The sequence below is a fragment of the Talpa europaea genome (genome assembly GCF_964194135.1).
Source record: "Talpa europaea genome assembly, chromosome: X".
Taxonomy (NCBI): domain Eukaryota; kingdom Metazoa; phylum Chordata; class Mammalia; order Eulipotyphla; family Talpidae; genus Talpa; species Talpa europaea.
Window position 1 is genome coordinate 9,931,744 of NC_140081.1, and position 24,884 is coordinate 9,956,627.

At 37.4% G+C, this 24,884-nt stretch overlaps 1 protein-coding gene across 1 annotated transcript in view; it reads right to left on the bottom strand.

The window, feature by feature from the left end:
- The window catches only part of RPS6KA3 (ribosomal protein S6 kinase A3), a gene marked incomplete at both ends in the record, with an annotated part of 111,355 nt that overhangs the window by 23,201 nt on the left and 63,270 nt on the right, over nt 1-24,884 (bottom strand). Inside the window, 10 exon segments of the mRNA XM_084258210.1 lie at nt 96-220; nt 5,276-5,378; nt 5,456-5,520; nt 5,702-5,790; nt 13,108-13,178; nt 13,373-13,515; nt 13,738-13,775; nt 18,263-18,369; nt 18,949-19,028; nt 19,795-19,875. Coding sequence (XP_084114336.1) covers nt 96-220; nt 5,276-5,378; nt 5,456-5,520; nt 5,702-5,790; nt 13,108-13,178; nt 13,373-13,515; nt 13,738-13,775; nt 18,263-18,369; nt 18,949-19,028; nt 19,795-19,875 — 902 coding nt within the window.

The following is a 24,884-nucleotide window of genomic DNA, read 5'->3' on the forward strand; positions in this document are numbered from 1 at the left end:
TTCACACTTAAAGTCAGCATATCAAATCTACTCTTAGTCACACAATAAACTGTATCTCACATTTCAAATGTAAAATTACTTAGACATTCACTCACCTGAACAATTGAATGCACACCAACTGTCTGCATAGCTTGGCTTTCATCATCTGAGGTAATAGCAACAAAACTAAACCCCCGAAAAAGCTGATGTGCATTAGCACTAGGTGGAATGCCAGGTGAATCTGAAAAGAAGAAAAAGTTACTAAGAAAGTAATCAGACATTAATGACTTTTCTCACTTATTCTGGAATTCTCTCAGGCACCCAGTATATAACTCTTGTTCCTGGAGCAGCACTGTATTACATCTGTCCTGTTGGCCTCTTACCATCACAATTGTACCATCCCACTACCTCAAAGCCCAGAAAAGAGTTAATTCATTTGAAGAATATAAGAAAGTGGTGAATTTACTAGGTTAATATTATTCTAAATTAGCACTATCCCATAGAATTTCTTGCAATAACAGAAATTTTCTTGACTTGTGCTCTCCAACATAGTTCCTACTAGCCACATGCAGCTTCTGAGCATTTGAAATGCTCTTAGTGGGACTAAGAAATTAAAATATTAATTTAAATAGCAACAAGTGGCTATTAGCTACTGTACTGTACAATAAAGCCTTAAATAACCAAACAAAGCTATTGCTCCTGGTTAGGGGAAGATATAAGATTTATTTATCTTTTATTTAATTAAAAAAAAAGATTTATTTATTTATTTATTTATTTATACAAGCACTGGGTACAGTCACAAGTGTGGGAGGGTGAGAGAATTCACCAGAGACAGAGCGGGGAGTAGAGCAGGCAGAAGGACCGAAGTATACTGCTGAGGGGAGCAGTGGGCGGCAGGAGAGGTCTGCGCGCCATGCGGGACCCTCCTCCGGGGGCCAGGGAGCAGCTGGGGATCGAACCGGCGCTGCAGAGGCTGCGGGCAGCTTCGCAACCCAGCGCTCAACCACTGTGCCACCGGGGAGGCCCGATATAAGATTGATTTAGAGAAAATTTAGGAGATAAGATTTTAGTCAGGTGGTCTCAATATTTTGTGTCCAAAACTAGAAATCTAAATAAGTTAAAATCATTATATTTATATATAATTAATTATGAAAAGTAATTTCTAGCATAATCTAATGGCACATAGTCCTTAAAATATTTAGGACAGGACATGCATTGTTACTCAAATTATTCATGTGGTATCTAATAGTATTAACAAAAACAGAAAACTAAATGTTAACAGTATAGTGGTCACAATATTCTCAGTAATATATATTATTTAGCAAACTTTAAATCAACGTAATAGTATTATACTTAAGACTTCTGTTAAGATAACGTATCTGGGCAGAATATAGTATAGAACTGCTTGATTGAGAATTTTCCTCTATCATGACAAACTGACTTGAGAAAGCAAATAAAACATTATATATATATTCAATTCTTTGTATATCATGTCCATGTATGTATTTGATAAAATTAATTCCTGTATTGATATGAACTTTTTTCATTGATTATTTTTAACTGAGGTAATATTTGGATAACCCCATCATGTATTATCATGGCAGTGCAACCACCACCAAATCACCCTTAGGCCACCACCACCGCCCATTGTGCTTCCTGTCTTCTTTGTTCTTACCCCCCCCCCACCCTTGGTTGAGTCAGTTCTGTATTCAGCTATCAAGGGGTAGTGTGATTTGAACTTCTAAGACTGTCTGATAAAAATATCAGACACCCATCAATGCTTTATATAGATTGAGATGATTCTGGTTGGAAAGATTTATAGCAAATTTTGAATGACACACTCTATGGATAAATTATATGTGAGAACACTTTGATGAATCTGGAATGTGGTACATTTAAATGAGAAAAGCATTTCCTATATTGTGATTCATAAGACCTGTAAGGTCTGTTTACCCTGAGAAGGGAGACTGTCCATGTGCCCCAAGGTTATTTAGATGACCAGAATATATTTCTCATATATATTTGGTTTTTCATCCCTGGTCTCTTGACTAGCAGTCCTCAAACTCTTGGAATTTCCTAAAAGTAGAGAGTGATAAAGGTGTCTTTTGTTGTGTTAATGAAGCAACATTTGACATCCACCTAAAGAAGAGGGCTGGTTGCCCTAAGAACCTACCACATGATTAGAGGGTTGGAACTTTGAGTTTCACCCTACCAGTCAATCCAACCTCAAGGGAAGGGAGAAGGGCAGGATGTTGGACCAACCACCAGTGGCCAATGTCTTAATCCTACCGAAGCAATGATGCCTCCATGAAAACCCCAACGGACAGACTTCTAAAAGTTGGCAGATTTAGGTAGGGAGAGTGGCTCTCTCTGAGAGAGTATGGGAACTTCTATCACTTTCCCAAATCTTGCCCTATGCATCTCTTTGATCTGGACATTCACCTGTATCCTTTACCATATCCTTTTGTAACCCAATAAATAAGTGTTTCCTTGAGTTCTGTAAGCAGCTCTAGCAATTCAATAGAGATTGTGGAGGAGGACTTGGGAAGCTCTGGTTCCAGGCTTGTGAATGGAAGTCTGACTTGAGAGCTGAAGAGGCAGTATTGTGGGATGAAACCTTAACCTGTGGAACCTGATGTTATCTCAGGTAGCATCAGAATTTAGCTGAATTGCAGGACACTCAGCTGATATCTTAAGCATTGCTGGAGATGTGGGGAAACTCCACCACACAGTGAAATTGAGTTTAGAGAACACCCTTTTTGTTGGTATCAGAAAAGTGGGATTTGTTAGAATGGCCTTGGCTCATGGAAACATGTGGTTTGCAAAGAGAAAGGATGAAAGGGTGGCGGGATGAGGAACCTTTGATTTCTAGGTGGTCACATGGCCACCCATGGTTCAAAGCAGCAGCTATGCAGTGCTCATTTACTAAAGGTAAAAGCTACCAGTAGAATTTAGAAGTGGACCCAACTTTCAGGGAACTGGTTCATTGGATGGATAAGGAAATGCAAATTAACGATGAAAAGGCAAACTATTGAATCCTTTGGTTATTGTTACCTAATAGCTAAATGAAAAGTAGACGAGACTGCTGGGTTGGTAATAGCTGAACTAAATAAAAGAGAATAGAAGAGAATGCTGGGATGGATCTTGATGCTAGACCAAACTCAGATTTTAGTGAGATGAACTTCCACTACTAGCCTGAAAGCTGTCCTCCCAGGTAGAATTTGTACAGGGACAACAGTAAGTACTTCTAAGATCGCTGATCACTGAGACGGTAATATGGGAAACTGCAAAACCAAAAAACTGCTAAAACCAGGGAATATATGCATGAAGGAGTTGTTTCATTTTGTGGATGGGTATCCTTGGCTTCCTGAGCTACCTTTACTGAAATGTGTTAAGAATGACTAATTTGGCAGCTGTGTCTCGATTTGAATGCTGCAGAGTGGAAGAGCATGTATGCATTGATGCAGAACCCACAGCTCATTATGGAACAATCACAGACTGTTATATATGTGATCCAGATACACGGGAGGTTATTCACATGAGAGGGAACAGCTAGTCTGTGGGCTGAATAAAAGCCCCTGTAAGGTCTGTTTACCCTGAGAAGGGAGACTGTCCATGTGCCTCAAGGAATGCCAAGTGGAATATCCCAAGTGAAAGCAGGTGATATGCTGCTTATTCGAGCCAGGTGGGATCAGTTTTATAATGACCAAGATGTTTGCCCACTGTGCCGTTTACACAGGTCAGGGTAAATGCTGTGGGTCCCTTTCACATGGACACCCCATAGAACCTTATTACTGCATAACCAAAAAACTATTCTGGAAGTCTAATGGAATTTGTTGTCTCAACTTCCCCTTCTAGGACTTACTTATGTTAATTAAGAACATTAGGTTGATAAACCAGAAACTAGGGAGAGGCTGAGGGGAGAGTCAAGGGAATCTTCATTACTAGGCAGGAAAATTTAAAGTTACTAAGAAATAAGGTGAATAAAGCAAATATTGAAATGGGAAGAACAAAGAGGAAACAGGAAGAGGAAGGTGACCGGACTTTTCCCAGCAGGGTGGAAATCTTTAGATGATTACTAAGAAATGAGATGAATAAAATGGACACTGATGGGGTTAACACAATACAACACTACCAAAGGTTGGGCAGTCAGAACACCCCATTATTGGTATCCCAATATTAAAGGACCCCAAACAAGTCTTTTCTACTTGCCTCTGTTTGGAGAAGTTAGAAAAGTCAGAAGGTAGAACCTATAATCATAAATCTGACCAGCAATTTCCTGAGCAGTGGGTAGGCAAAATAATCACGATAAAGATTGAAATAAAGGGCCGGGTGGGGCCTCGTGGTTAAAGCCCACACTAGGGACCCAAGCCTTTTGCACAGGAGTGAATAAAAGAGTCATGGGTGGAGAAATTTCTAGGACTCCTTGATAATGGGATTCTTGTGAAATGGGTACTAAATGCCACTGATGAGTCCCTGACTCAGGTTACAAATAGACTGAGAGGAGGAAAAAATGTAATGATTGATAGGAATATAAAAACAGTAATGTTAAGCAGGTAACATACAAAGAGATTGTATCTCCACCTACATGTTTATGCAGCAGGGAGACCGGACAGTCTTTTGGGATTGAGCCCTTAACCCGTGGAACCTCATTCTCAGTATATAGTGTCAGAACTGAATTCCACTGCAGGACACCCAGCTGGTGTACAGAGCACTATTTGTTGGTGTAGGGCACTCACCTCCACGTTGGAAGTTGGTACTGGAAGCCTTTCAGTATTAGATTGCAAAACACATCATTATGTATATAAATGCTAATTAATGAAATATAGGTTACAATTTCAACGTTTACTTCTCTATAACAGTCATTGTTTACACAATTTTAGGATAAAGCCTGATACAGAAGATGAGTCATTTTGGTTATTACACCTTACTTAAAGTTTAAGTTATGTTTGGGATTTGAACTTTACAAGTAATCCCAGAATGCCACCTAATATTACACATTTTAAAGAATATTATTTACAATGAAGGTTATTTCATGTAAAAATAACTACAGGTAAACAAATATACAACCAAATAATTTTTCCATATAAACAGTATTACTGTTTAAGGCACAACATAATTTGCCAAAAGATTTAACAAGGATGTTAAGTGCTATAAAATGCTGAAAAGGATTTGCTAACAGTTACTGTAGCAGGGATAGGGGATAAAGTGGAGATATCAGGGCAGCATAAAGAGTTAATTGGAAAAGATTTCTGATCAAACAAGAAAAACGATATTGTCCAGGTTGTCCCCTTACCTTTGGGAGTTTTTGCAGTAAATTCAGGATCAAAATAGAATGTATCTTCAGGCCTGCCAGTTGCAGGTTTAAAAGGTGGATGAATTTCTCTTCTGTACAGTTTCTGGAGTAAAAAAGAGACTTAACACAACATGCAAATTATAAGAAAACACTGCAAGTAAGATTTCATTACATACTTACATTCCAGTCTATTGTTGAGAAAAACGAATGTCTTTTAATTTCTTCAACTCCATCTGGTCCAGCACCTGTTAAAATTATTTAGTTATGATTAAATGGTAATTTTATCTCAAGAAAGAATAAGCTTATCTAGTCTTTGCTATTAATAGTTGCCTTAATATTTCATAATCCCACAATATAAACTTGGTCCCCCCTCCAAAAATAACAGATACCAATAAACATACAAAAGAAACAAATTAAAATTTGTACCTAATCTGTTTGCAGGATTTCGTTTGAAAAGCATTCGTAAAAGACTCTGGGCTTCAGGACTCAAAAACTGTGGCATCCCAAGTTTGGCTCTAAATAACAAATCCATAAAATAACAGTTCATTTTTTGCGGTATCTTTATTTCTATTTAAAAAAATTTTAATGAAACTTTTTATTTTGAGACAAGTATAGATTCACAATGAGTTCTTAAGAAATGATACAGAGATCCTGTGTACCTTCAGCTAGTTTTCCCCTAGAACATCTTATGAAACTATAGCATAGTATCATATTTAGGATAATGATACTGATACAATCCACCAATCTCACTCAGATGTCTCCAGTTTTAATGACACTTCTGTGTGTTTATTTAGTTTCATGCATTTTAACTGCATGTGTAAGCCCCAGTACCCACCAGCACAGTGAATGCATGGAATAGGTCCATCACCACCAGGATCCCTACCACTGCTCCTTTACAAGCATACCAATCTACCGTCTCCTCTTCCTAACCACTGGCAGCTACTAATCTAGTCTCTGTTTCTATCCAATTTGTATTATTAGGAGTAAAACTGCTATGAACATTTGTACATAGGTTTTTTTTTTAATTTTTATTTTTAACAAATTTTTAAAAAAGATTTATTTATTTATACAAGCACTGGGTACAGTCAGAAGCACGGGAGGGTGAGAGAATTCACCAGAGACAGAGTGGAGAGCAGAGCAGGCAGAGTGACAAAGTACACTGCTGAGGGGAGCAGCGGGCAGCAGGAGAGGTCTGTGCGCCATGTGGGACCCTTGCCCAGAGGCCGGGGATCGAACTGGCGCTGCCGAGGCTGCGGGCAGCTTCGCAACCCAGTGCTCAACCACTGCGCCACTGGGGAGGCCCTGTACATAGGTTTTATGTGAACACATAAGAATTATAGCCCATAATCTAATGTACTTATTCATCTTTCAGAATTTGCAAAAAGCATGACTGTGAGAGTAAAATCATCTTAGTTCTGGCTCTGGGTAAGTTAATTTCTTTGGATCTGTTACCACTTCATAAGTAAAGGGACTGGATGTTAGACCAAGGGCTACCAAACTGTATCCATGGAATCCCATTTTCAAAAGGGATTAAGAAATCCAACATTTCTAATAAAAACAAAACTCTAAAAAACTGATTTTACAGCTCCTTCTGATCCTATCTTAACTCTTTGCGGGAACTTATCTGTTCCTTTGATAGTCTGTCCTATACACCATCAACATGTTTGACATTGTATTTTGGAAAAAAAATACTAAATATTTGCTTCCCATGCCTATTTTTTATTCCTTTTCTTTTTAACAGCCCTTCAGGGAAGAAGAGCTGCTGGGAAAGCAGTCTGTGGAACATCTATGAGTCTGTGGCACGCTGTTGGAAAAGCACTGGTTTGGATGAGTTTGAGGGTGTGTTTCAGCTCTAATATGTAATTTTATTATTTCCCCCAACATATAAATGAAGGAAACCAATGATCTTGTTAGTATGAATATAATAACAGAGCTAGGGAAAATGGCCAGCAAGGAAATTTCTATTTTAGAAATAGATCCATTCATTATTCAGTGAGTTGTTATTGAGCTACTATGTGCTAGACACTGCTTAGTACTGAGAATATAGAGATATAAACATAACCCCAAATGGTCAGTGAGGAAGACAGATATAGATAACCCTAGTTAGTACATTAAGATAGAAATTCAGGGTATACGGGAAGAGTACTAATGACAAAGGCATATGAAGAGTAAAGGATATCTAATATAATACAAAAGATTGTGAAAGGCCTTACATGCAATTTAAGGGTCAAGGATTTATTCACTTGGCCAGTATTCTCTCAGTTTTTTACTGAATAACATTCATCTCTCAAGATACTTGCAACAATTTCATGATCCAATGAGTTTGTAGAATGCTATCTACAGCATCCCCTGCTGGAGACATACAGTAGAATACATTGCATATAAAAGGCTGAGAAATCTAGAATAATCTGGAAATCAGTATTTTTCTAAACATTTGTTTCTAGTACTTCCTTCTTTTTGGAGAATACCTATTAACATCTTATAGAATGAGGGCTCTATGAATAGCCATAAAACACTGAGTTTAGGTAACAGAGATATAGCAGAGGTCTTTACACAGTGGACTAACAAGAACAGAGTTATTTTTAAGAAGGAACTCCAAGGGTAACAGAATGATCTGGCATGGGAACTGGTGGCAGGTAGTAGGCATTCTACTTAGGAACCTGGGGAGGAGATGCCTATTGTCTGAGAACTGTAAGCAGTACAATGCAGAGGAATGGCTGGAACACTGAAAAAATCCTAAGTGTGAATTTGGTAATACCTGCATATGTGAGAGAAAAAAATAAAAACTGATTTCCATGTTTCTGTCTTGGGAAATAGGGTGCATGAAAATGAAGTTTATTGGGATACAAGAAAAGGAAAAGAACAGCAAATAGAGACAAATTCAATTTAAAGATGTTTAGTTATGGAGGGCAAATGTTTTGGGACAGCCATGTAGGTGAATAAAGAGAAAATCAGGCCTGGTAGCTGATGAGTTAAAATAAGAAAGAGTGATTTGGCAGTGATTAAAATATTGAGAGTAGTTATAGGAAAGGCTGAGGTGAGCCAGGAAAATGAGGGCAAAGGGGAATTAAAGCATGTGAGAGATGGAACCCTGGGGAACAAGAACATTTAAAAGGTAGTCAGGAAAAAACAAATTGGGCATTAAAAATAATGAATGCAATTGGCTGAAGCACACTAATGATTAAATCCCACGAATTGAATATAGTTAAAAAAAAAAGTAAAAACTAACATAAAAACTCAAATCACTGGACACCACTTTGACTGGAAGTATTAAGGGCTCTGAAAAATGGAAATAATTAAGAATTAAGCCTTTATTCTGCCTTTTTTCAAGATAATTAAATACCCCTAGTTGATGGGGGAAAGTGCATTGTTTTGGAAAATACCAACTAACAATGAGGTAGGAATAATAGCAATTAGAAAACCACCATTTTAAAATTCTTAATCGTTGCTGCAAATTAGAATTTTCAATGGATGTAAGCCTGACAGGGAACTTTACAACTAAGGAATCAGCTGTAACCATGGAATGCTTCACTTAAAGTAGGGCAACCAAGTGTTAGAAATCTCTTGACGTGATGCAACAGGGCACAACAGCATAAAACAATCTTGCCAAAAAGTTTAACCTAAAACTGGAAAAAACAACAAATTAAATAATATCACCAGGATAATAAAAAAAGTTTCCAGGCTCCTAGGAAAAATATACTTGTATGCAATCTTGGTAACAAGAAAGCCACCAGAACTGGTTTTACATTCATTCAGTTGGTTTTAAATACGTTCAAGTGATTGAAGACAACTCGCCTAGGTGAACACCCAATCAGTAACAATTCTTCATGTGTGAAAGTCAAACAAGACGAAACTGACTCAAATACCCATACCTGACTGCCCACTGCTCAAGAGTCCCATCCAAGTACCCACGCTCTTACAGATGGTATCATCCCACTACGGCCCTGAAAATCTGCCAATGCTTGAACTCCATGCTTTCCTAAGATCTCATAGAAGATCAGTGGTCTACTTTGCTGGGAGAGACCACCAGACCAGCTTTGTTTTTCCTTTAATATAGTAAACAAAATCATCTTTTTTTTATTTTTTAGATCCAAAAGGGCAGGTTTATTATAAAAGGGAAGGGAGGGTAAAGAGCGCTTGCACAGGCAGAAGCGGGCAGAAAGAGCTGTTCCTGAAAGGGACAGTTTTGCTGAAAGAGAGGTCTACACAGTCGCAGGCAGGTAGCCTTGGGAGGAGAGCCGTCTCTACTGCATTGCAAAGGTAGGTCAGTGGAGAGAAGTCCTGGCATGGTCACAGGTCACAGAAGGGCAGGAGAGCTGCCACCCTGCAAAGGGAGAGGGTTGGCGGCGAGGAGCACCTGGATAGGTACAGGTGGGCAGAAGGGCTGCTGTCCCAAATCATCTTTGTGTCTTTGTTTCAGATAGTGAGAGGTGGCTTCATCCTTTGACAAGACGAATTCAGAATGAAGGCCTTGGTTTCCCTTTTTTTTTTTTTTAAAAAAGATTTATTTATTTATTTATACAGGCACTGGGTACAGTCAGAAGTGCGGGAGGGTGAGAGAATTCACCAGAGCCAGAGCGGGGAATATAACAGGCAGACTGACGAAATACACTGCTGAGGGGAGCAGCGGGCGTGGGGAGCAGCAGGCGCTGCGCCACCAGGGGAGGCCCTGAAGGCCTTGGTTTCTACAAGTAAATGGCAGGGACAAAACAAAGATACACTGTTCTAGATAAAGAAAAGCTTAAGAAATACAACTAAATGAAATGCACAAACTAGATTTGGGGTTGCAAAGATAGTTTGAGGAACTTTGAAAATTTTAAAGATTGGCATTAGATAATGTTTAAATATTATTACTTGTTTTGTTAGAAAAAGGTTATGTAGAAAACATCCATACTTTTTAGTGATGTAAACTAAAATAAAGTAGGTAACAGAGAATGTCTGGAAAGTCTAAAATATTTCAGTAAAGTAGAAAAATATAGAAAAAAGGAATAAAGCAAATGATGACTGTTGATTCTGGGTGAGTGCTACATGAATGTTCACTGCATTTTGTGAATTTATGTCTGATAATTTTCATAATTAAAAAAATAAGCAAAGCACGTAGTGCAGGAATGATCATGTAAAAGAGCCCAAAAGAGGAATGGTTAAAGAGGTAGGGAAAGCAGATAAGAGTAGAAAGAACTTAGGCAGTAGAGGGAGTGGTGTCAAATGATCCTCAGAGATACCTTCTTTAACTGGTCCATCTAAAATGACTCCCATCATATTTCAAGAGTATTTTAGTTTAGTATCCCACCTGCTCCTATTACCACCTGATATTGTATTTATTTGTTTAAATGTTAATTCCCTCACTAGAATGTAAGCTTCATGAGACAACAGAAGATCTTATTAATCTGTTCACACTGCATCCTAAGTACATATACCATGACCTCAATTAGGTGTTATATGAACAAATGGCAGAGTCACTTCTGTGACAACCTGCCACTGGTTTTGGTTTTAGTAACCAAAAGATCACTGATACTGATGAGCATGATCTGAGAAGTGTCAATAGGGTTTATTTAAAAATGTTCTTTCTCCACTGCTCTGCAGTTTTCAATGGTTATAAATCACGTGTCTGTGTGTGTGTGTGTGTATTATATATATATATATATATATATATATATAAAGTCTGTGTCTGGGCTCTATTCTATTGCACAATCTTATTTTCTATATTTGTTTCAATACCATGTCCTAATTACACAAGTTATAGCAAGACTTGTTACTTGATAAAGCAAGTCTTCCTATATTCTTTAGAATTGTTTTAGCTATTCTTAGTCCTTTGTATTATCATATTAGAATCAGTTCCATATTATCAAGTTCCACACAAAAAACCATTAGGATATAAATTTATATTGAATCTATAATTATGCTGTCTGATATGGTAGTCTATAGCCATACAGTCACTGAGCACTTGAAATGTGGCTAGCTCAAATTGTGTTTTCTTAATTGTGGGGTTACATTATTGTAACCCCAATGTGCACGTGTTCCACTCACCCTCCACTAAACCACCCTTGCCAGTACTCCACCTGCCTCTCTTCACCCCGCTAAGTGTTAACTAAAATACTGAGTTTTGGGCCTCCCTGGTGGCGCAAGGTATTAAGATGCAACCTATGAAGCTGTCCACAGCCTCTGCAGCATGAGTTTGATCCCCAGCCAGGGAGCAACCCACATGGTGCAGCAGACCTCTCCTGTCTAGCCCACTGCTCCCCTCAGCAGTGTATTTCAGTCAATCTGCCTGTTCTGTTCCCCACTCTGTCTCTGGTGAATCCTCTCACCCCCTACACCTCTGGCCTGTACCCCAGCTCTTGTATGCATAAATAAATCTTTCTAAAAAATAAAATAAAATACTGAGTTTCAAATAATTAGGAAAGAAATTTATATCCATTAATATTTTTTTATAAAGTCTTTTTTTTTTTAATAGAGGCATGTTTTATTTATTTATTTGTTTGTTTGTTTGTTTTTTGTTTATACATGCACTGGGTACAGTCAGAAGCGCGGGAGGGTGAGAGAATTCACCAGAGCCAGAGCGGGGAGCAGAGCAGGCAGAAGGACCGAAGTACACTGCTGAGGGGAGCAGCGGGCGGCAGGAGAGGTCTGCGCGCCATGTGGGACCCTCCTCCAGTGGCCGGGAAGCAGCCGGGGATCGAACCGGTGCCGCAGAGGCCGCGGGCAGCTTCGCAACCCAGTGCTCAACCGCTGCGCCACCGGGGAGGCCCTATATCCATTAATATTTTTAATGTTTATTACATTTTGAAACAATAATTATCTTGGGTATTTTGAGTTAAATAAAATATATTACAATTTTAATTATTCCCTTTTATCCATTAATGTCACTACTAATCTACATGGCTCATATTTCTACAGGATATTGCCGATATACCGAAGCCATATATCTTTATAACACTGAATCTGTCATGATGTGAAAATGTCACAAAAGTTACTTCTGTTATTTTAAATTTTTTAAAGATAAAATCTAGTTTTCTTCATAGAGTTCTTACCTAACTTTTGCTGGATTTATCCCTAGCTATTTAGTATTTTTTATGCTACTGTAAACAGTATCCTTACAAAATTCAATTTTCTACTATTCAGTGATTAAAGAAAAAAGAAAAATGAACTCTTGCCATTTGTAACAACATGAAAAGAGCTTGAGGGAATAATGCTAAGTGAAATAAGTCAGAAGAAGACAAGTATCACATGGTTTCACTTATATATGGAATATAAAGAAACAAAAAAAGGATCAATCAAAACCAAGCCAATACCAAATTCTATAAATCTGTTTATAAAGTGAAGGTTACCAGATGGGGAGGTGGAGGGTGGACAGCAAAGTTTGAAGGGAGCCCATGGAACTGTGGTGAAAGACTATGAGTGCCTTGGTGGGTTCGGTGTGATGGCATACATCTGAGAGACGCAGTCCAAGAATGTATGCAAAGATTTGGGTTTTTTCTATGAATACATTCATGTTATCTAAATAATGACAATTTTATTCTCCTTTTTTTTAAACCTTGAACCTTATTTTTTTGTTTGCCTTAGCACTTGCTAGTACCTCCAGGACAATGTGAACAGAAGTGGAATAATGGGCATTCTTGCCACATTTCAAATGTTAAAGGTAAAGCTTTCAATATTTCACCAACATGTAGATAATCTGACTACTCCAAAATCTATGGGGGTTTGTTTGTATTTAAACCACATAATATTAATGTTATAAATTTTTCATTTTTTATACTATAACAAATACTCGAAAATCTTGTTTCTATTTTGAAGCATTTATTTTTAGATTTCCTCTTCATTAGAGTACTTACTTAAGAATCATAGTCATTGTTTCTTTTCGATCTTTTCCTTGGAAAGGCAGTGTACCAGTAAGCATCTCAAACTACAAAAAGGCAAAATAATCAGAAGCATTAGTCAATAAGCACAGAAATTCAAGGCCAGAAGGTAAAAATACATTACCTTAATTATAACTAAATCTCCCCAAATCACTGTATATAGTAACACAAGTGATTTCCATTTCTACTACATTCATAATTGAACTTCTCAAAAAAAAAGTAAGTCAAACACAAACCTTACCATTAACACACCAAAAGACCACCAGTCTGCACTCTGAGTATGACCTCGACGATTAACCACTTCTGGAGCCATATATTCGACAGTTCCACAAAAAGAATATGCTTTCTTTTCATGATCAATAGACTCTTTACTTAGGCCAAAATCTGCCAAATACATATTGAATACATAAATATTCCATAATAATTTGCATATGTAAAGTTTAAACATTGAATTCCAACCTTTACATTATTATTAAAAAATTTAGTCCAAGTTTTAAACACAATGTATTACTCAGTATCTGTACCATGATCAATCTTAAGTCAACCTTAAGGAAAATTAGAGTTGAATAATTTTAAAGAATACTTTAATAAAATGAGCAATTTTACCTGTTAACTTGATGTGACCTTCTTCATCAAGAAGTATGCTGAAACAAAACAAAGCCAGAAAATCTTCTTAAAACACTAAACAGCTTTATAGAAGCTAAAATTGAAATTACTTAGTTAAACATCAGATAACCACATTCATTTAAAAATAATGAACAAGAAGGTAAAGGAAAAGAAAAACTATTTTTCAGATACACATATACAACAAATCCCAAAGGCAAAGTCATAAATTTGTATTCATTAGCCAAGGGTACTTGAAAACTCTTGGGAAAAGAACAAAAACCTATGTTCTCCTAAGCTACGCATACTAACCTAACTAAACTCTCCAGTACTTGTATAATAAACAAGAGGGTACACATATTTAATGCCAATATGTTAGAGTTGACAGTCTCTTGGTCCTTTTTAAATATTAATTAGTTAGGGGCCTCCCTGGTGGTGCAAGGGGTTGGGACAGAGCCTGTAATTGCTTAGTTACTTAGTTAAACATTGCTTAGTTACTTAATTAAACATTGTTGAGGCAATCCACAGCACCAGTTCCGATCCCCGGCCAGGGAGCTGCCCACATGGTACAGCAGACCTCTCCTGACTCACCAGCTGCTCCCCTCAGCAGTGTTTCAGTCTGCCTGCCTGTTCTGTTCCCCACTCTGTCTCTGGTGAATCCTTTCACCTTCCCCCCACACCTCTGGCCTCTACCCTAGTTCTTGTATGCATAAATAAATACATCTTTAAAAAATTAATTAGTTAATTAATATATATTTTACACATTGTTCATTTTTGTACAATGTCTGCTTTCTCCTCTCAGGTGTAGTCCCCGTAAAATTCCACCAACTCACCCTGAACCATCACCATAGCTCTCTCAGCATTTTAAGACATCTGACTCAATCATTCTTGCCTACACTTTTTTTTCCTTACATGACCTACATAATTCTCCTCTCAACATACCACTTCCCTTGTTTTTCATTGACCTATCCCTTCATTGTATATGCTCTTTGCTATTTTCTTCTTTCCAGTAAATAAGCTCCTAGAAGGCTTGACCTTATTCATCTTGCAGTTAAGTGGCTGACAGAACACAGACAATAAGAAAAGTTGAATGAATAGGGTCCATCTACAAAGGGCCAATAAGGCATTCTAAATAGTTTGGGCTACTTCCTCCAGGGCACTGAAGACCATAAAAGGTTTGTATGAAGGATAGAGATAATCAAGTATGCAGTATTAGGAAACAATTCAGAGGTGGGGAAAAGCTATTTAGTGATCTCTTAGATTTTGGGTCATGATAAAGAGGAACAAAATGGAAAAGAAGTTCAGGTTACTGACCTTAGCAGGTATGTGAGTGGAGAATAATGTCATTAATTAAGGCGCTATAAAAGAGTGTAAGTACTAAGTTGTAAGTCAATAATTGTATTTCTGGATAGATATTTTACTGTACTGACTTGAAATTTAAAAGTAATAAACTTTCACTTACATTCAAAGCCCACAAATATGGGCATTTTCTTACTTTTAGTTCTAACTAATAAATGTTTAAGCCAAATTTTGTTATAATAAAATTTTACTGTGTCAAAAATACTACCCAATCTTAGATCAATTCAACTATGATTACATTAAAGTTCACCACTGAGGATAATGCAGTAGGGGCATATTTTCCAAGTCTTTCATAACAAGAGACTTGTTATAAAAAACTCTCCTTGAGGGGCCTCCCCGGTGGCGCAGCGGTTGAGTGCTGGGTTGCGAAGCTGCCTGCAGCCTCTGCGGCGCCGGTTCGATCCTCGGCTGCTCCCCGGCCACCCGAGGAGGGTCCCACATGGCGCGCAGACCTCTCCTGCCGCCCGCTGCTCCCCTCAGCAGTGTACTTCAGTCCTTCTGCCTGCTCTGCTCCCTGCTCTGGCTCTGGTGAATTCTCTCACCCTCCCGCGCTTCTGACTGTACCCAGTGCATGTATAAACAAAACAAACAAACAAACAAACAAACAAATAAATAAAACATGCCTCTATTAAAAAAAAACATTAAAAAAAAAACTCTCCTTGATTATGAAGCAGGCCAACACATTTAGGGAATACAAAGGAAATTATTAGGCATAGTGGAAATTCTCCCCCTTCTGTCTAGTAAGTATCTGAAAGACATCCATCTGAATAGGTATGGACTAATCCCTCTAACTTATATACAGTATTGTGAACCAATGTTACCAATAAAAAATACAATTAAAAACAAAAAAGCAAAACAAACCTCAAATCATTCTTGGTAATTCTGAGACAAAACCATGGCTAGAAGGGTATTTCTTCTACCTTCTACGCTAATGTATTCGTCATAAATAACTATGCCTAGTCTCTCTCTCTCATTAAACATTTTAAAAAGGACAAGTTTATTAGGAAAAGGAGAGAAAAAAAGAGCTGCATTCTCTCTTTTTAAAATCCTTTTTTCTTACTAAGGTAACATTAGTTTGTAATGCTGTGTATATTGGTTCCAAGATGACATTTTCTCACCATGCCCATTACCAACTTTCCATTCACCACCTAGCACCAAGTAATTAGCTTCTACCCGTTCTCTCCCCTCCTTCCTTCCCCTCTGGTAACCACCATTCAGCTTTCAGTCTTAAAGATTTCTTTCCTTTATATTCCACAAATGAGTGAAATTATACAGTACTTGTCTTTCTTCTGACTTATTTCACTTGGGATAATTCCCTCAAGGCCCATCCAGGCAGTTGCAAACGAACCATGCCCATTCTTTATCTTTGGAAAAGTCAACTATATTACTCTCAATAAGCAAAGTTCCCTTTCAAATATTTATTTTCAGTCATATCTGTTATAACAGAGTTCTAGTTTAAAAAGAATCTGGAAAACTCCTAGAGTGAGACATTTGGCATAAAAATTTAAATTTCTCCCAAGTTCTATATAGTGGTATTTATTTGGATCATTTAACAATTAAATGTCATTTCTGTTTAATAGCTTCATCTCAATATATATGTGTGTGAAAGATTTCACTATAAGCAATGTTAACCTATATTTTACCTTACTTGATCTTGGAAACAGGGCCCACACTTTTTAATTTTATTACTAATACAATGATCCATAATAAACACTCAATTAAGTGATATAATACACTTAACACTTATATTTTTATTATGAATATGTAATCTTTTATTTAAAGTATATATTTTTTGAAATACTATAGCTTGAATATTTGTTCCCATCAGGAGTTACATTTTGTTAATGAGAAAAATTAATTATCTGGGGAATAAACACAGAATCATATGAAATTTTTTCTGAAAACAAAAATATATAAAAAATAAAAATTGTGAAAACATGACAATTTTGATATGATCACTACAAAATTCCAAAGGAGCATTTCCTCAGTTCCTGTTGCAATATATAGTTTAAAATTTTCATGTAACATTTTAATGTAAGTAATGTTCAAATTGTTGATAAAGACGGTGGCTGCATATACTGGTCCCTGCATATACTAAAGCTCATTGAATTGTATACTTTAAATGGAAGAACTGTATGGTAGGTGAATTACATCTCAATAAAGCTGCTTAAAAAATTCTTCATAGAGCAAGACTTTAGTTTATATTCTGAAAAATGCAAAACATTGTCTTACTCAAGCATCAGATAGTAAATGACAAATTAAAATAAGAGAAATCTGTAGAATGTCAATATTACTAGCTTCCCAATAACTACTAATAAAAAAGTAATGGAGTATTTGCTCAACTCACACTTAAAATGCAAAATGTAGAGAAGAATATTTTTAATAATGGTATTAGGAGAAAAGCATTAGCTCCATGTCACCCCTCATACCAAAAAAGATCTCTAGAGGGAGTTAAAAATAAAAAAAGAAAACATAAAATTAGAAGAAAAATATCTGGTCCTCGGATTGAAAAGACTTTCTAAGAATAAAAGTCATGAAAGAAAGAACAACAGAAAAGATTGGTCGTGGGCCTCCCCAGTGGCACAGCAGGTTGAGTGCAGCGCTGTGAAGCTGTCCACAGCCCCCCCGCCAGCCAGGGAGAGTCACACATGGCACAGCAGACCTCTCCTGTCTCACCCGCTGCTCCCTGCTCTGTCTCGGGTGAATTCTCTCACCCTCCCGCACCTCTGGCCTATACCCCAGTGCTTGTATAAATAAATAAATCTTAAAAGAAAAAAAAGATTGGTTGAGCTGAGAAAAAATACTTGCGTAGGTTGAAGTAACAAGATAACCTAGAAAAATGTATTTCCATTATACGTCTAATGTTTAAGTTTTTAATTTGTAAAGGCTTTTTACAAATCAATGATGAAAAAAATTCCAAAAGAAAAATGAGCAAAGATTATGAACAGAAAAATTACATAAAAATACAAATTGCTGATAAACACAGGATCATAGGTTTGAACATTACTAAAAATGAAAGAATGCAGATGAGACTATATACATAGTGTTAGCAGAAATGTAAAGCGCTCTAATGTAATGCTTGTGGAAGTTCTATGAAGTAATTTAATTTTTTATTACCTCCTAAACAATTGTATTACATTGTATTCAACTTAGTAGCATGATTCCTTACTTTTCTGGTTTTAAGTCTCTATAGATTATTCCCAGGCTATGTAGATGGTCTAAAGCAAGTGCAAGTTCAGCCAAGTAGAATTTGACATCTTCTTCTGTGAACATCACCTAAAATAAAAGAATTTTTCTGTGTTTATTTTTGTGTCTGTGATTTTTAAAGTTTCACCCTAGAGTTTAAATATTCAAACATAATGAGTATGCTAATTACATGTTGTGTTAGCTACAACTTACCTATGGAAAAAATATGCAGAGATCTAATCAGTTAAGTAATCACTTACTAAATGCTGACTATGCACTGTGGGGGAAATCATTTCACATTTTGTTAAGTAACAACCAACTACAAAGAGATTTGCCATTGCTGCCCCACCACAGTAACAATGAGATGAAAAGTGATCTTTAAAATGCATGCAGATTTTCCATCACTAATTGTTCAAGCATATCTTATTGATATAGTATTGCTCCAGAAAAAAGTATATAATTCAAAGAAGCAGAACAAAAGACAAAGAACTGATGAATTCAGCCTAGTTTCATAAGTACAAAAGGTAGAAAAAGAACTTTGTGTGTTTCATCAGTATAAGAAATTTGCACCACTAGAGAAAATACAATATGCCTAATATTTAAATATAACAAAAGCTTTAGTTGAAACAGGATGCATTTAAGTAGATTAAAAAGAGATTAATTATATACCTCTTTGGATAAGCGTGTAAACAAATCTCCTCCCCTGAGAAAATCCAAAATAAGGTACAACTTCCCTTCAGTTTGAAAAGCTGAATGAAGAAATGAAAATTTCTGTTTAGTCTTCCGTAATTTATTTCTCTATACTTAAATAAGGGCAACTCATTCACAAATGACTTACTTAGCAAATTAATGAATATATCACATCTACAAGAATTTTTATAAATTACCACTGATTTCTCTTAGTATCCATGTGGGAATGCTAAATGAAGTGTTTCTTAGTAAAGAACCACTAGGACTTTTGTTAGATTTCCTTCAGGCAATAGTTTCTCCTAAAACAGGTGATCAGTAAGAAAAATTCCCAACAGGAAAAGATTTATTTAACCACAAAACCCATGTCACTTAACTACAGAAAAATATGAGTTGGTTACCTTTAATTGTACATAATGAGAGTACGTTTACCCTTTGAGAAAAAGCACATATAGCTTTGAGATAAAGGAAGGTGATACAAGTTTCAGGATCTTGACATTAGGGATCTTCCCTGGTTTTAAGTTGGGCTAACACAAAGGAACTATAAAGTGCTACTATATTATTAATTATTATTATAGAAAAACACCAGTGATTATTACTTGTTTGTATGGATACCATTCAGAAATTGTAATGTTTAAAAGAAACAAGCTAAATGCAAGAAAAGCTTGTAAAGTTTTTCTAAAAAATAATGGGATTTAATTTCCATAGCTTTACTATATGTATCTGCTAAACATGTATTAACTCACACAAGTATTTCTTTATATATGCTAGTGTACCTGAATGTGCCCAGGGAATGGGGGATGAGGTCTGAGGTAGTTCATAACTTACCATAATGCAACTTGACAATAAAAGGATGATTAACTTCTACCAAGATATCACGCTCCATTTTTGTTCGAACACGGTCTCGAACTATAAAATATTGCACATTTAGCTATGTTACAATAGCTTTCTGAAACAATCTTTAAAATAAAACCTCTTTGGTGCCTATTTTAGATAAAATTTTGCTTACACGCACAAAAATTTTTATACATATAAAGCCGTATGTATAAAACTGTCACTTCTGAATTTTCAAAATTAACTAACTGTATTTTTACATTATATAACCAACAGAAATTGTTTATAAAAGTTGTGCTTTAAGCTAAAAATAGATATTAGCTTTAATATCAATTATAAGTATTTTAATCAAACTTATGGAAAATGGTTCACCAAAAGCACCACTTTCAAAAAATGAGGCATCTTAATAATAAAAACATAAAAAAATGAAATGGGTTTCAATACCCTATAAACTCTATCAACTCAATTCACAATCATTAGCATCTATAACATGTAACAGATATGGTGAAGGAGAGAGATAAGCAAAAAGATCTACTCTGAGGGAGGGAGGGGCCGAGAGGACAGAAGGAGTTAACAACGTGGTGTAGCTGAAAGAGCAGACACTCTGGATTTAGAAAGATCTGAATTCTGATCTGTAATCTTTAAAACTGTATTACCAGTTTATTGAGGCAATGCTGGTTTACCAGACTGTATACGATGCAGAGGTACAAGTTCATACCTCTCCAGGTGTGTATAACCACACCACACCCACCACCAACTGGGCAAATGACTTAAATTCGGGGCCTCAGTTACCTCTCACTTGCAAAATGGGGATGATACCTTTGAACTTTGGGGGCTGTGTGATCATTTGAAATAGTTTGTACAACCTGGTGTCTGGTATATAAGAGCTATTCAATTAAATGGTAGCTATAGCACTATGAATTTGATAAAGTAGTAGTGCAGGAATTCAGAAAAGGGGAAGATCACTTTTACTTTCATAGGAAGGCTAGACGAAAGAGGCAGGGTTAGGGCACAAGCTTTAAACTTTTAGAATAGAATTTAGGTGCTCAGAGATACTAAAAATACAGAGTCAAGACATCCTGGGAAAATAAACAAAGCAGCTTAAAAAAACCTGCCTCCCCCATTCTATTAGTTTTCCACCTTAAACTGGGTGACTCTGGTGCCAGTGACTGAAAATGGGCAAAGGAGAATAGGTAATGATTGTTCTTGATGCCTATGCACCTCTTTCAACTGACATGTTTTACTTCTGGTGAATCAAATTCTGCATCAAAATCTGATTTTGTTATCACCACAACTCTGGTGTTTTTTTTTCTTTTTTTTTTTTTAAAGATTTATTTATTTATGCATACAAGAACTGGGGTACAGGCCAGAAGTATGAAGGGTGAGAGGATTCACCAGAGACAGAATGGGGAACAGAACAGGCAGACTCACTGAAATACAGTGTTGAGGGGAGCAGCGGGCGAGACAGGAGAGGTCTGCTGCGCCACGTGGGTAGCTCCCTAGCTGGGGATCGAACTCGTGCTGCAGTGGCCACTAACAGCCTCTTAGGTTGTGTCTTTTTTTTTTTTTATAGAGGCATGCTTTATTTATTTGTTTGCTGGTTTGTTTGTTTGTTTTTGTTTATACATGCACTGGGTACAGTCAGAAGCGCGGGAGGGTGAGAGAATTCACCAGAGCCAGAGCGGGGAGCAGAGCAGGCAGAAGGACTGAAGTACACTGCTGAGGGGAGCAGCGGGCGGCAGGAGAGGTCTGCGCGCCATGTGGGACCCTCCTCCGGTGGCCGGGGAGCAGCCGGGGATCGAACCGGCGCCGCAGAGGCCGTGCGCAGCTTCGCAACCCAGCGCTCAACCGCTGCGCCACCGGGGAGGCCCAGGTTGTGTCTTAACCCCTTGCACCACCAGGGAGGCCCCAACTCTGTTGTTTTATGTAACAGGTCCATTCTATTATTAATCTGAATGAGGTTCATCGTGCCTGCTGATAATCCTGTTTCAGTCTAGCCTAAATCTGCCCTTTTTTCCACTGGTACCAAAACAATCTTGGATTCGATGCCTACTTCCTTAAAAAAAGATTACAAATTTCCACCTCTTCCAATAATTATACAAAGCTTAGCAATATTATTACTTAAAAAAATCACCTCCTTGCTCAGTAAGCAGCAACAATATCAATACATTTACTGTATATTCCTCTTCTATTATTTAACTATAATAAACAACTTCTTTCTTGACTCTTGGAAGTCAAAAACTAGTTATACTTTAATGGCCATGCTAATAACTAGATGAGTTGCCTTGGTCAAATCTGTTCACTGTTCAAAGATGTCCAGCTTCTTTCTCTATAAAATGAGGGGCTAGAATAAGATGATTTTCTATTATATGATGATGATTTTCTTTAGATTACAAGGTTCCTTATATATAACAATGATGAGAACTTGTTTAGTTGAAAATGAGCAATGAGGGTCTTCCTGGTGGCACAAGTGGTTAAGTCTCAGCACCATGAAGCTATCCACAGGTTCTGCAGCTCTAGTTCGATCCCTGGCTAGGGAGCTGACCCATATGGCACAGCAGACTTCTTCTGTCCCACCCCCTGCTCCCCCGAGCAGTGTATTTCAGTAGATCTACCTGTTCTGTTCCCCACTCTGTCTCTGGTGAATCCTCTCACACCCCCACACCTCTGGCCTACAGCCCAGCTCTTGTATGCATAAATAAATCTTTTTTAAAAAAGAAAATGAGGAATGAGATTCACTCACCAAAGAATTCTTTCATTTTTGTCTGAGGTAGGGCTTTGTAATAAAAAATTCTAATCTGGCTACTTTTTTTGCTTATTTAAATACCCAGTGACAAATGTAAATTATCCTACAATCAGAATTTTTGATTAGGATATACTGGTTCAGAAGAAAGCATGTTATATTGTCTTAACTTGAAAATGCAAGTAGAATTTGGGAATACTGACTCACACTGGCAAAGCAATTACATTTCTCTGAAATAATTGTTTTTGTTTTTATATGAAAGTTATTACATTTATTTTGTCTGTGTACAAGAACTAGGATGTAGGCCAGAGGTGGGTGTGTGTGAGAGAATTCACCAGACATAGAGTGGGGAACAGAACAGGCTAGACAGGAGAGGTCTGCTGTGCCATATGTGGATTAGCTCCCTGGCCAGGGACAGAACTCAGGCTGTTGGGGGGCCTCCCCTGGTGGCTCAGCGGTTGAGCATTGGGCTTCAAGACTGCCCGCAGCCTCTGCAGCGCCGGTTCCATCCCCGGCCGCTGGGCGAGGGTCCCACATGGCACGACAGACCTCTCCTGCCCCGCCCGCTGCTCCCCTCAGCAGTGTATTTCGCCAGTCTGCCTGTTCTGTTCCCTGCTCTGTCTCTGGTGAATCCTTTCACCCTCCCACACATCTGGCCTATACCCCGGTTCTTATATAAAATAAATAAATCTTCAGGAAAAAAAAAAAAAAAGAAGAAGAACTCAGGCTGTTGGTGACAGCGCTGAGACTTAACCTCCAGGCCACCAGGGAGGCCTCAGTAGTTACGAGATTTTAAACTCTCCTTTACTTGAACAAGAGAGTGATGAGAACATGCTATTTATGTTTCTAGGACTACATAATAAGATAATGTTTTAAGAAATGGTTTACAAAATTTTTTTAGGCACAGACAATACTTTATTAAGTACAAAAATCCCAACAAACTCAAGTTCATGCTATTGACTTGTATTTGACCCCACTAATTATATTGATAGGGACTTTAAAAATGGAAAGAGACTTCTGGTTAAAGATGAATGAATGCTTCACTCTTTAGTTTCTTCCAAAACTCCATTGAAATTACAATGAAGGAAAAATTATGCATAAATTCACAAGGATAAAGAACAGGAAAGGAAACAGTGGCTGAAGATAGTAAATGCTTACTCACACAGCAGATCAGAGAAAGCTAAAATCTAAACTTAAGGGTTGGAAGTCAATGAGAAATAAGCAAATTCTTGTCACAGAACCATTTCCAATCAGTTTTTTGGTACCTTGCTCTTGAATGAGGAAAAGATAGCAAAGGATTCCCAGGCATTTGAGAAGAGATGCAAAGCAAAAAACAGCTATCAACAAACAGAAAAAAAGGAATGGGGGAATGTAAAGAACAGAAGAAAACTTAAACAAAACTCAAACTTATAATTTAATCCACTGAGAGAGCAAAAATGATATAGTACCCATGAAACAAGCAGCTTTAAAAGGGGTAGCGTAGAGGAATCAGTATCTTTGAAAAATAAACCACAAATGGGCCTCCCTGGTGGCGCAGCGGTTGGGCGCTGGGTTGCGAGGCTGCCCGCGGCCTCTGCGGTGCCGGTTCGATCCCCGGCTGCTCCCCGGCCACCCGAGGAGGGTCCCACATGGCGCGCAGACCTCTCCTGCCGCCCGCTGCTCCCCTCAGCAGTGTACTTCGGTCCTTCTGCCTGCTCTGCTCCCCGCTCTGCTCTGGTGAATTCTCTCACCCTCCCGCGCTTCTGACTGTACCCAGTGCATGTATAAACCAAACAAACAAATAATAAATAAATAAATAAGACATGCCTCTAGGAAAAAAAATAAATAAAAATAAAAAAAAAAAAGAAAAATAAACCACAAAGGAAAAAAAATAAATGGAGACAGAGCTGATAGGTTAAAAGACAAAAGAGATATCAATCAACTGCAAAATATACCCCTTATATGGAATCTGACTTGAAAATTGCAAAAAGAAAAATGAATTACAATAATAAAGATAGATGGATATTTGAATATTGATTGGTTATCTGTATATTAATTTTTTAGGTATGATACAGTTGCATTAATTCTTTTAAGAGTCTACTTCTCAGAGATACATTCTAAAATAGTTATGGAAGAAATTATACAATGTTTAGGGTTTGCATGAATATCTGAAAAGAGGATAAAAAAAACTGATCATGAGCTAAGCAATGTTGAAGTAGAGAGGAAGTGATACGAGGGTTATCTATGTAAAAAAAAATTAAAAAAATGTAATGATTAGTGAACAAGGAAAAGCTAGGCAATTACAAATGATGGTAAAAATAAAAAGGTCAATAGAAGGCTTGGAAGACACAGTTGATGAAAT